Raw genomic sequence first — 12,899 nt, 5'->3', positions numbered from 1 at the left:
TGTTTAAAAATAGCCACGCGAAAATAAAAAACGTTTGTTCTGCTGACTGCTGTTCAGCTTTCATTAGTGGCTCTGCAAGCCTGGAGACTGTAAATTAAAACACTGGCATGTGCTTACACAAGGCAGTGCTCAGAAGAGGCCTGTTGGCCGCATCCGCTCACTGCTTGCTTAGGTTTTCCTTCTTGTGGCAGTGTTCAAAACTCATTTAGGGGCACATCGAGCCCTGGCAGGGAGCAGAGCACTGAGGACTTGCTCTGCCCTGCCCACAAAGCAGGGCACGAGCCAACCAACCAGCGTGATTAGCGCTGGATGGAAGTAATCTTTTTTTTTCTTTTTGTATTCTATAATTATCCAAAGGAAGTGGAGGGAGGAAAAATAAACTGGCTTCAATCTGCTGTAAAGTTGAGCAGGCTCAGCAGTTAGAAATACTCAAGTATGGAGAAGACTAGATTGAACACCAGCTTACGGTGGCTTTCAAAGGGAAAGTCCATCAGCGCAAGAAACTCCAAGAAAATAGGAAGCTGCCTTCCTTTTCCTCCCCCCTCATCAGGCAGGGCCTGCTCGGGGCAAGCTGTCCCCATGCGTGTCCTCATGCCACCCCTGCAGCAAGCCCCAGAGACGCCCACACGACCCAACAACCAGCTCTGGCCATGCATGGGGCATCGGCTGGCCCCAGAAGCAGCTCTGGGAAAACACGAGTGGAGGAACAACCACATCTCCTAACCAAGGATGACAACAAAGGGGTTGAACCGCAATTCCAAGCCACCATCCTGCATCAACAGAGGTGACACAGAGCCGGAGAAGAAACAAGCAGCCCTGTGCTCAACAGTTTGTTCTCCGAGGATGGGACGCAGCCTGAAAATATGTGATCAACAAACAGTCCCCATAGGGTCTTCCAGCCGAAGATGGCATTTGGAAGAGGGAGCAGAAGGGAGTCAAAAGAAAAGACGGCTGCTTGAAAGCAAGCAGAGCTGAGCTGTAGCCCCTCTGTCAAGGCTTCTCTGAAGAAGGAGTTAGTTTTGGAAATTTTACAAAGAGTACGTTTATCCAACCTGTACGCTTACAAAATCTACATGCTCTGTTCAGACACAACCTAACACTAGCAGAATGTGTCGGCACTGTAATTTATAAACACCATCACAAGCAAAAGCCCTGCAGCCCAGCCCATACTGCTTATTTTGCCACTTCCTTAAACTGGATTTGAATTGCAACAGTAACATTAAAGGAAATAAATCATTGCTGTGGAAACAAGTCTTACTATTAACCTGAGTCTCAGGAAACAGACTTTAAATGCACATTTTAAAAAACAGAATGAGAGCATTTTTCTCTTCCCCACACATCTCTTGCATGCAGTTTGTGATTGCTTCATAGTCTGCCTCAGCATTACTTTACTAAGGAGGGCTAAAACTGCACTCATCCGTGTTCAAAAAATGGGGTTTATTACCAATTCAACTTCCTTATTTTGGCAGAAAGAACGAATTTACTTTTCTCAGAATTACTGTGAAACAAGAAGTGTCACAGCTTTTCAGCCACCACTAAGAAATCAAAAAGAGGGACAGAAGCAAGAGGCTGGGGAGGCTTGGAAAAAAACAAATTTGTAACACTTTAAGCAAAAGAAATAAATATGATTTGACGGATAGAAAAACTACAGCCTGCACATGATTTGTGGACAATAGCCACATCAGGATGGTAGGGTCTCTTTCAACAGGCAAGTCAAAACCAGAAGACAGGAGCTGAGCGCTGATGCTCAGTTGATGGGATGCAGTTACACGCCGTCCTCCCCAACAAGAGGCAGCCACAGGGAATTATTTTTCTGCCCAGTTTATTAGTGACAACAAACTTCTTACTTGGACACTTTGCAACTACTGAAAATAAAACCTGCTTCCAGTTCTCCCTTCTGCTGTTTCAGAGCTCCTCTGGAGCTGTCAGCATGGTTGTGCTGCTAGACATGAAAACAGAATCTGGCCCCTGCACTTATCTTTTCCTAGAAAGACATTTGGGTCATAACAGTTTGCTCACTCTTCTAGCTAATTCCACTCAAAACTTCTGGAAGATGCAAGGAGATAAATGTTTGGAAATAGGTCAGGAAAGCAATAAGGCCAACGTCAATATGAAATCATGAATTCCGTTCCTCCATGGCTCTACATGATAAATTGTTTACCTAGATATTTAGTGTCTACTTTGCAAAAGTCTGATTGCACCACTTAAACCAATTTCACAACTTAATAGGAAAAAATATTTTAGGCTTCTCGACATAATTGTTTATTGATACAAAAGAAAAGGCATTTTTCACTTGTTATGTAATTGGATCTTTTATGCATTTTTTTGCCCCAAAACAAAATAACCAAGGTCCCTGTCTTCTAAAGTGCCTTGGCAGGCTGTTCTTTTGAATGGCAGAGTAGGGCGATGGAACATGGAAGCAGCACGTGCATGCCCAAGTGCAAACTTTGGCCTCACCAGCTTTCCCAAGGAAACGGGGCACATGCAGCCCCACTAACGGTGTGTCTGGCTGCCCGCCTTTCGGTTCCTCATGGGCTTAAAATTGTTGTCCGGTTGAACACGTGATTTGATATAGGGCTAGGACTTTCAAGGCTTGCAGCCACCTTTGTCTTCTGAACTACTTTGGTCCCTCTTGTTCTGTTCGAGCCTACAACATTGCAGCTCATGGTTTAGAGTCAAATGAGAAATGCAATCATTGTCTTTTATAAACTGCAACACAAACTAGAAGAGTCTCAGTCATTCACCATACATATAATGGCTACTTAAATAAGAAGAGTGGGTACTTCAACTTCTTCCTGAAAGGTTTGACATACTTATGCATACATTCTGCTATGGGGATTTGTTCTGCATCCAGCACAATCCAGACCTTTACATTATCATGACATTAGGACAGGAAAACCAGAGGGATTTCCTTCTCAAGGAAACTACTACCCCTTTCCCAATTACTTTAAACATCAAACAATTGTGTGTTCAATTCCACACTACTTACAAATGCCACACACCGAGGTGCGTACCAACAAAGGTAACAAACTTCTCCATATCTGGATTAGGATTAGGTTTTGGAGAAACTCCCGAGGAAACTTTCTCCTCCACAAACGAGATGCCACTCCTTTCACAAGTTTAGGCTCACCAACTTCAGACAGCATTCTGAGACTACATGCGAGCATCCTCCAGTCAGCAAGGAAGTGAAAACACAAACAGGAGGATGAGAAATGAAGTCACAGGCAAGGAAGATTTTAGGCACTATGTTTGGAGAAGCTTTTTATGATATGAGTAGATAAGCTTTGGAAGATAACCCTGGAGAGAATAGAAACCTTTGTCACAAGCCTTTTAGAACAAATATGTGTCAGGAAAGTTTAAAGAGGAGCTTTAGGACCAAGGGATCTCTTCCAGGCCTAACTCCTTTGGTCCTGTGATGAACAGTCACAACATAAAAATGTAGTAAACAAAAACAAAAGGAAAGCAGCCACAGAGGTCACTTCAGATGGCAGCTGGCAAGCCACCTCCCACAGCCTCTCTGAGGATCCAGAGTTTCCTCAGGAAGCGACAAAGACAAGAATCTTCGCCTCAGTCCTAGACCTGGCAACCTCTCCTGCTGTTGCCACACAGAGTTATGTCAGGACTTGGCAGAGAGCTGTAAAATCACTCCTCCAGCCTGCATAAAGACAACGCCGGGAGCCAGGGCACAGGGCACTGCATGGCCGCAGCCAGATGAGGAAACCCAGATGCTCTTCACAGCTGTGCACGCGGCCACGCTTCAACCCTGAGGGAGCCCAGCAGCCCCTCTTTGCCCCTTTCTCCTTCACCCCCCTCAGGAGGGCTTCCACCCAGGACAGAAACGTCATGCAAGCCAAACGGGAGCTGCAGTTCAATTCCCCAGGCAACGCGAGCTGCAGCTAAACCTTGCTCAGTACCAGGAGCAGGCAGCCTCCAAAACGCAGAAAACTGATGTGAACAAACAACAGGTTGGAGTGAGAGGCCAGGAAGAATTTGGGTTGACAAGATAGGGCTTGGAGCAGATGCTCAAGTGGCTGCATTTACCAAGATGAAGGCGTTCCACACGCAGATACATCACTGCCCAGCAGCGGTAATTTACTGCATGAAGTAGTTTAGGAGCAGGCTTGAGGCCACTTGCACGGCAGCATGCTCAAGGTAGCTATTAAAATTGTAGCTTCCTCGCTGTTACACCTGAGGCTGTGAGGCACCGAAGGATTATGCAGGTATCCTGTTTCTACCAGCCCAGGAGCAAGCTGAAACCATCTCTCCTCACAGAACTTTGCTTTCCCAAATCCATGAGTAACAAAGCTCCGTGACCAACAAGGCCTGCCTTCCAAACTGACTCACACTTGAGATGCCCCAAAACCCCTCCCTGTCATTCCTGGTGTTTCCTTTAACATCCACAAGCCTCACGACCACCCCCTCCTTCTGCATGACTTCAGGCTGCTCCAAATCTCTCCCATTAGTTTAGAAAGAGTTTAGAAAACTCCAAGATACTTCTGAGGGAGAAAGAGTGAAATGCCAAGTATCAAAATCAAAGCTTTGACAGATTTACGTTGAAAATGATGGGCCAGGTTCTCTCCTGTGCCGCAGCATGACCTGGGCGACATGGGGCTTTTCTTCCAAGATCCAGTAACTTACTCCCTGTCCCTACTGCTGTGGCTCCAGGCCTAACACTAGCCCTGATGCACAGCACCGTGAGCTGGTGGCATGGAGCATAGCTCTGCTTTCTCTGTCCCCCTCTCTCCTCACGCTCCCATCTACACCTTCTACAGCAGAGCAGGGCTTCAAGGCTTGTGGAGATGGTGGCTTTGCCACTGCTGAGCCAGCTGCCAGTTTTTCCTCACTGGGGAATGCTGAACAGGCTGAAATAGCTGAAGTCCAGGCCCTTCGCACAGCTGAGGGCTGTGGACCATCAGGGAACTGGTGCAGATTGAAACCGCGACCCTCCTGGCTGACACAGAGGCGCAATCTAGGGCTTTGCTCAGAAGTGGAGGTGAAACAGGCTTACAAACTAACTTAATCCATAATTTCTAAGGATAAGAACTTGAAACGTGGGCATGTCAGACTTGACAGGTTACCAAGGGATCTACTGATGCAAAACAGATTAACCTACCAGGTCTAGGACTGATTGAGAAGATGACTGTTTAGACTCCTCTTAGTAGATCTGCAAACTTATTTTTGGGTTGCCACCTAACTTTTAAGCAGGTAGAAGATGAGTGGCTGCGGTTGTTCACACACACAGGTACCATTTCCCTGTCTGTCTGAACTTCATGAGGGGATTTTTGCAGGATTCCTCACTTTTGGGAAAACAGAGTGTCAGCCTCCACAGGAAATGAGACGTCTGGTCAGAAGTAGGTGGTTTTCTAGGATTACACACTATTAAAATTCAGGAAGGAACATCTTCTCACTAATCACTAACTACTAAGCAAATATAACTACAAATACTTACATCTTCCCGAGGGTTTCCACTGCCACCCTATCATTTTAATGAATCTGCAGAGTAATTACATACTGCTGGTAACACAGGGCTGCTTTACAGCTTTCTTTCCCTGTCTTAAAAGTAAACAATCGGCCTGCGAAACCTCCAGTACATTTCAATGTTACACAACAGCAGTAAGCAGTGGGCAAGAGGAATGCCATTCCAGAAGACACTTCATCTCTAGAAAATTACAGGATTTTCTGCTGGGGGAGAAAAAGACTAAAGACACATCCACATGTTCTACCACAGGCTCCTCAGGTCTGTATAAACCGCATTTATTTTGTCTCTGTGCCATTTCCAAAGCTGAAGGCAGGAATTCTCGCTGCGAAAGGAGGACTGGCCATTGCCAAATAGTCCCCGGTGCTCTGGCACCACGTCCTGGCGCTTACCCAGGGCAAAGTACCCACTCCTGCTGGGCTAAGTGTCAACACACGCCACGGAGCACGGCGGTGGCTGTCTTAGTTTCGTGTTCAGACGCTCGGCTCGCTAGTACTGCGTGAAAGAATTCACCCCAAAATGCCTTCATTCATGCAGCTCTCTGAGCGTTTATGGAGATAAGGACTTGAAAGCGGCCTGACTCGCACTCGATACGTTTGAGACATTTGATTTAAGAAGGAAATAAAAAAATAAAAAACCAAGTAGCGATGCTTGGCGGGTGACTGTCGGGGGGGGGGGGGGGGGGGTGTCTGTTCTCCCCGCAGTGTTTATATCCCCACTTGGATGTGCAGTTCCCTCTGTGCAGGGCAGAGCGGGGGCAGGCGGAGCCAAAGTGCAAAGCTAAGCACATTGTTGCTCCAGATGTTAAACGCACACACGATTTCACAAAAAAAAAAAAAAAAAAAAAAAAAAGGAAAGAAAAGAAAAGAAAAGAAAGAAAAAAAAAAGGAAAGGAAAAAAGGAAAAAAAATAAAGTGAAAGACGAGAAAGAAGTTGCAGGATGGCAGTTCTGTGAGGGGTCAAGGCACAGCAAAGCACAGCCGGTACGAGGGGGCCGAGGCTCGGCTCCCGGCCGTGTCCCCCCCCTTGCTGCCGGGGCTCCGGCTGCCGGAGCACACCCCGGGAAGGGCTCAAGGCGCTGGAAAACCCCTCCGGGGGAGCCCCCCCTAAAAATATGGCCCCTCGCACCACCCCCCAAACCTTTAAAAAAAGCCAAAAAGAAGTTGAAAAGTAATTAAAAATGGGAATAAACAAGCACACAAAGAGAAGAGCCGCCCCCCCCGGAGGCTGCCAAGTCTCGGCGTGGAGGAATTTAGGGCGGCCGAGCCCCCCCCAACCCCGGCCCGGACCGACGGGGGGAGAAGGAGCGGGGGTAGGGAGGGGGGAGCTGGAAACCCCCCCCTCTTTTTTTCTCCCCTCAACCCCCACCTGCGGCAGCGGCCGAGAAAAGCGGGACAAAAATCTTAATAATAACAAAATAATGATAATAATTTAAAAAAAAAAAAAAAAATCAGAAGAAAGAAGAAGAAGAAGAAAAAATCCCCCCGGCGCCGCCGCTACTCACTCCAAGCAGACACACTTTCAGCTCGCGTATCGCCATCATCTGCCCGGGGCCGAGCCGCTCCGCATCCCCCTGCAGCCCCGCACGGCTCCGCACCGCCCCGCACCGCCCGGAACGGGCCCCGCCGCCGCCCACGGCCCCGCCTCGCCCCTGCCCGCGGCGGGACCGGCCCCCGGAGCGGGGGGGCGGGGGGGGGGGACGCCCCCGGAGGCTCCCGTCTGGGTTTGCACAAGAGCAGCCCGCGGGCACGCCGGTAATTCGGGCTGAAAGGCCGGCTGCGCTCCGGAGCCGAGGTGCCCCGGGGTTGGGGGGGGGAGCTTGGTGTGCCAGGACCACGGAAAAGCAGCAGAGGGTTGTCTGCTGGGCTTTAAGGCACGTAGCCTCTGTCCTAGGGACTGCCTCAGTCCTCCCTTTCCGCTCTTTTGTCGTATTGGACAGGTAGAAAAACCCTTCGGGGAAAACCGGGAAAATCTCAGTTAGTCGCTAGGAAGTCACCGCCACGTCATTAGGAGCGTCCTGGCAGCAAGGGGCATTTATTATGTCGGGAATTAGTTCCACCTTGGGTCCGCAGGCTGATGGGCCGGGAGATGTCCGCGCTCCCCCAGCCCTCCCGGATCCTGGGCCGAGCATCCTCGGAAATGGTGTCCCCAGGGAGGGAACCCCAAGGTGGAGCTGGTCGGGGGGGGGGTGTCAGAAGAGAGACCAGAGGAGAGGCCCAACAGAGAGGTGCTTGTGATTCATCTTTTTAATATTATTATTATTATTTTTAAAGGTGAATTTATCAAAGAGGAAGAAAACAACAAGTTTTCAGGCAGCCCATACAGGACATTGCTAGTATTCTGCCTACTCAGTCTTCTACAAGACTGCCTGATACTGTAGGGTCTTTCAATAAACAAATAAAATACACTCGCTAACATAGAAAATTTTCAGGTTTTTACTGATGGCACAACTCATTCAAACCAGCTCAACATTTCAGCCAGTAATTAACTCTACAAATTGGCAGGAGGCATGGAGTTTTAGGGCTTTACGCCACCCTTTTTATCAATTTTAAGCCCAGGTTAAACGTTGCCCCTATGATCTTCGGTCAGCCCTTTCCCATGAGACTCCCAGGCAGTGTTATGGTTCAGGATCATCTGTTGCACAAATCCATTTTTTGGTCACGTCTTCAAACATTTCTGTGTCTCTCATATGTCCCAGTTGCTATCTACGTTCTGCAGAAAGAGGCTGACAAGCGGAGCACTGTGTTCAAAGCTGTTCGGTGTCACACCCACAGCTCGTCCACAGGTGCACTTGGATTCAGCTACAGCGATGCAATGGTAACGAGACGATACATCGAGCAGCTTAATGAACTGTCCTGTGTGGCACTGACTCCACAGCTTTCACTGAGGCACCGTAGCTTTCCAAAGCCTCTCAGTGCAGACATGCGCTGGAGTACGGTAAATAAAGTTCCAGTTTGGGAGAGCACTTGCTTAAGCCCGTCCATTTTCAGGATGGTGATGCATCCTACCGCCTTCAAAGCCCTGTAAGCCCTGACATAACGCAAATCAGCGCCAGAGAAATCCACCTGGGAAAGTAAGTCCCATTGCCATGTTTCTTCTCATCTGTGGAAACGTCTTCTGAAATACTCAGCGGTGAAAGAGGAGCCATTGCTAGAAAGGCTAAAGCAGGGACCCCAGGTGATAGCAAATAACCAACCAGCTACTTATAAACAAGCAAAGTGTTTAAAACAGCAGCACAAAGTTGACCTAGAGTTAGCTGCTCAGGCCGAAACAGCAGGAGAGACAGAATTAAGGAAGGGCAATTTAACTTGCACACAAGAAAAAAAGGAGACCAAAAAAAAAAAAAAAGAGAGAGTAACCAGAGGAAAAAAACTAACCCATTGTATTCAAAGAAGCTCAGAACCAGGAAGAAAAAGAAGTCCCCCAAAACTATGGAGATAAGAAGAGAGAAAAATAACAACACAAACAGACGTGCTCAAGCATTAAAAAAAGCTAATGACGTCTCTTCTTCCAGGAACTGGCATAATCCTTGTGTTTGTCTGCATGCAAGAAGCTGTGGTCAGGAAAACATTTTTGAGGAATTGGTCATGTTTCAGTGTTTTCAAATGTCTGGTTAAAAGGAAACGAAAACAAGCTTTTGCATCCTAAAGGTTTGTTTTTTATTTTTTTCTTTGATACCATCTTTTTCAAGTCATAATTAGAAGTTTTGAAACAATGATTTGCCTCACTTCTTTCTACCCAACTGTATCTAGTTTTGGGGAAATACAGTCAGGCAGCTTTGGTTTTCAGTAGCCTTCCATCGGAGTTCCAAGTAACCCGTTCTCTCCTCAGAAATCACTTGCTTCTCTTTCCAGAAAGTGGAGGAGCCAGACCATCCTTCACCTTCTTCTAATTTTATAACCCTGCAATTGCACTGATCTCAAATTAGATCTCACCGAATTGCACTGATCTCACCCTTAGTGTGAGATTTAGCTCCTCAGATCTGGGCTTAAGCCAGCAAGATGTGATCAGGCTCAAGGTGTTTCCGAGCGTGATAGCTGGAAAGTTTGTTCAGGCCTGTCTCTAGCTGGAAATTCAAGGTAGTGCTGGTTGCTGTCGGAAGGTAGGATTGATTCATCCTTCATTTTGTGGTGTTTTGTGTCCTGCTTTTTTTTTTTTTTTTTTTTTTCCCCTTAGACGGCTCAAGCGGGACTATCCGGTCACTCAGCCTGATTTTCTCAGAGTAACATCACTGGTTTCACACGAATAGACCCGTCGAGGAAAGGAAGCAAGAAAGCTGTCTGGTGAGGTGCACAAGAGCAAGAATCAGAAAAACGTGGTTATCCTGCTGCCTCCAGCATTGCCTGGCTGCAAAACCTGGGATGAGGTGTTTATCAGCACTCTGTCTTGGCCTGTCACAAAAAAAAAAAATAAAAATAAAAATAAAAATAAAAAACAAGTGGTGTAATGGTATTTATCTAGCCTGCGTTGTTCGGAAACTGGATGCTCGTGAGGTGCTGGCAAGGCTCCCAGGCGCACGAAGGCATCTGCCTGCCTGCCCCTGCTTTCTCCCTCCTCTTGGCTGGTGACTCTGGACCAGGCTGGGGGCTGCACGGAGCAGGGGCGACTTAACCCCACGCTGCCGTGGGGGGCCTGTCTGCTGCTCCTGGATGTGCAATGCGGCCATGGCAGGCAGACACCGCGCCGGCGCCTGCCCGGGGAACTGCCAAAACCTCTTCCAAGGAAAGCAGCTGCCGCCGAGCGGGCAGTTCTCGGAGCAGGAGGAGAGGCTTCCAGCTCAGAGCCTGCGTCCTGTGCACAGTCCTGTGGTTACGAAACGGCCACGCTTCTGGAAGATGCTGCTTTCTGTTTGCTTGTTTTCTTCATTGACAGGAAGGTCAGAAAAAGGCTGCCCTGGTCAGGCATCACCAGACTCCTCAGATGTGAAAAATGCAGAAGAGGAATGGCCTGGCAGAAGGAAGGAATGGCCGATTTCAGTCACACGCATCTTAAGCCACTGCAATTTCTTTTACTTTGGTAGGGTTATTCCACTTTATTTCACAGGCAAAAAAAAAAGTAAAATAGGCCCTTCACAGCCCACTGACTCCAACGCTGACTCCAGGAGAATCCGCAGCTGCCTGTTACTTCAGCGTACTGAGGAGCTGCTTCATGTTTTAACATCTCTCATTTGTGGCATTTATACAGTCCGGTCACTCCCTCCCGAAGAGAAAATCTGCTGGGAAAGGTTAGAGGGGAGTAAACCGCTGCAAGATGCTACTTGCAGTTTCACTGCCAATTGCTCTGAAAGAACCGAGGATTGTTTGCATAAAGCTTACTGGCATGCTTCTTGATGGACTTTGAAACAGATGTGCTGTTCCTAAAGCATTTAGGAAATGTTCCTGAAGCATTTTCCCTAAAGGGAAAAATTTTTGGCAATATAAATGTACACTTGTAAAGAGGGACAAATTTACCCTGCTCGTTTGCTGTCAATCCCCAAGGCAATCTGCTATCATAGGAGAATGCTAGTGAAAACTCGTTCAAGTTTTCTCATTCCTCTGCAACTCCTGTGTCATGGCCCCAACCTGATGAGAGTACTGCATTTCTCCACTCAGACTGTTTTACCAGGAAAATCAAAAAGACCTGAAAAACAGAAGCTGAGGTGCAATATGAGAATGCCACAGATAAGCAAATTAGCACCAAGAAAAGATAAGAACTAGCTAAAGAAAAATATTAGCTCAACTGAAAAATAGATGCAAATTGGCCTTAGACATGTTTAGACTGGAAGTTAGGAGTAGGGCTTTTCAAGGCTTTGGAAAATTTTTCTGATAGTAGCTGTCAGAGCAACAACTGAAAACAAATGAAAAAAGAAAATTATGCAAGAAGAAATTTCTGAGATGACCTGGAATAGCAGAAGTCAAGACCCAGTGACACAGTAGATTGTCTATATTTCTAATGATTTGCCAGTCAGCATCAACTGTTTAGGTCTGGACATCAGGCCTGATGTATCACAAATGAATCAAGTTAGAGCCCTTTCCAGTGAGATTGAAATCACCGAAGTATTTCATTTAGTCCAGCAAAAGCCACCCAGCTGCTTCAGCCTGTGCTTCTACAGGCTGAATTCACGCTCTCAGTTACTGATGGAAGCTCCATATCTTACTATCAGTCTCTTTTTTCCTTATGAACCCTATAAAAACATTTATATGAGCCAGTAATGTTGGACGAGCCCTTTCTCATGTTGCATTCCATACAAAAATCTGCCTGAGCATGCATGTATTTGCAATGTAAACAGCAAAGGCTGTTGTGATTTCACGTACCAATGCACAGCTCAGAACAGGGGTCTCGTGATCTGTGGGCATCCAAGGCAGCAGTTTGGTGGTGTCCCACAGCTGATGCAACATGGTTCATTTTGCAGATCCTCTCCTCTCCTCTCCTCTCCTCTCCTCTCCTCTCCTCTCCTCTCCTCTCCTCTCCTCTCCTCTCCTCTCCTCTCCTCTCCTCTCCTCTCCTCTCCTCTCCTCTCCTCTCCTCTCCTCTCCTCTCCTCTCCTCTCCTCTCCTCTCCTCTCCTCTCCTTGGGCTGCTTGTTTTGAGCACGGTTTGAAACCTTCTCCCAACGAGGTGTTGTCTGACTGGAATGATTACCTGAGGGAGAGAGCTCTTCTTCTAGCACAAAGCCTTCCAAAATGCATCCTTGCAAGGATGGCAATACCTTGTTGCCTTCCAGCAGCGAGGGCAGCCCAGCAAGGGTCTCATGATGAATTGCAGATGGATTTACTGAATAGTAATGCTGTCTCCTTCTAGCGGTATATTCTGCAGTATAATATTCTTATACAGAACAGGACAGTACCTAGTGGCTAACTTCACCCCGTTCACCACCATTAGCTTTGTATGGGGAGAAGGAGCCTGTGTTTACTACCAAATGAAAGGAGGCCATCCACAATTCTCCTTTTAATTGAGCTTAGCCTTGTAAAGTATGAAAAGGGTATTATATTAAGGCCAATGTTTTACTGTCAAGTAAGCAGGCTCCTATTGTGCGTATTGCCAAGCAGAGATAACAGGGCTCTTATGCAGTCAGAAATTTGTCCTGCCAAGTAGGCACCAGGTTTGTATAAAGCACACTCAGTGCATGTGTGTGCGCATGTACTGCCAGCCAAAGATTTGAGCTTGGCGTTGATTTTTCCCAAGAAATCCCCAGGCAACAAATGCATGCTGATAGGCGTTTCCTTTGTTTGCAGGAGACCCGAACCAGGGATCTTCCAAACAGGTCTCAATATTTTTTTTCACATGAAATTGCCCCTATCCATCCTGGCCTTGCAGTAGCTTAGGTGTGGACTCGGATGTCTGCAGCCAGGCTGGGATCTCTCCTATCTTTTTATCTGCATCAGTGCAACTGAACATTTGTTAAAAACTATCATGAGGTGACTGAAAAGGAGAAATTAAAATTC

The 12,899-nt window shown here is 47.2% G+C and overlaps 1 protein-coding gene and 1 long non-coding RNA gene across 4 annotated transcripts in view; one reads left to right on the top strand and one right to left on the bottom strand.

Moving 5' to 3' along the window:
- RAB31 (RAB31, member RAS oncogene family) overlaps positions 1-7,102 on the bottom strand; it is a 63,999-nt gene extending 56,897 nt beyond the window's left edge. Inside the window, exon 1 of one of the 2 annotated variants that reach the window (XM_083824020.1) lies at positions 6,981-7,102. In XM_083824020.1, coding sequence (XP_083680146.1) covers positions 6,981-7,019 — 39 coding nt within the window. In that variant the 5' untranslated portion in view covers positions 7,020-7,102. The remainder of the gene's footprint in view (positions 1-6,980) is intronic. The other variant, XM_083824021.1, reaches the window with a different exon arrangement.
- A 159-nt stretch (positions 7,103-7,261) lies between these two features.
- Positions 7,262-11,143, top strand: LOC310894177. Of its 2 annotated transcripts, XR_014579647.1 has the most exons (4): positions 7,262-7,415; positions 7,750-8,549; positions 8,991-9,126; positions 9,653-11,143. It is a non-coding gene; the product is annotated as an uncharacterized lncRNA (long non-coding RNA). The 2 variants fall into 2 exon arrangements; XR_014579648.1 differs by having other exon boundaries at positions 7,262-8,549.
- Positions 11,144-12,899: the final 1,756 nt, after the last annotated feature.

This window comes from Anser anser, assembly GCF_964211835.1.
Source record: "Anser anser genome assembly, chromosome: 2".
In the NCBI taxonomy this organism is placed as follows: domain Eukaryota; kingdom Metazoa; phylum Chordata; class Aves; order Anseriformes; family Anatidae; genus Anser; species Anser anser.
This window is presented reverse-complemented; position numbering and strand designations above follow the sequence as displayed.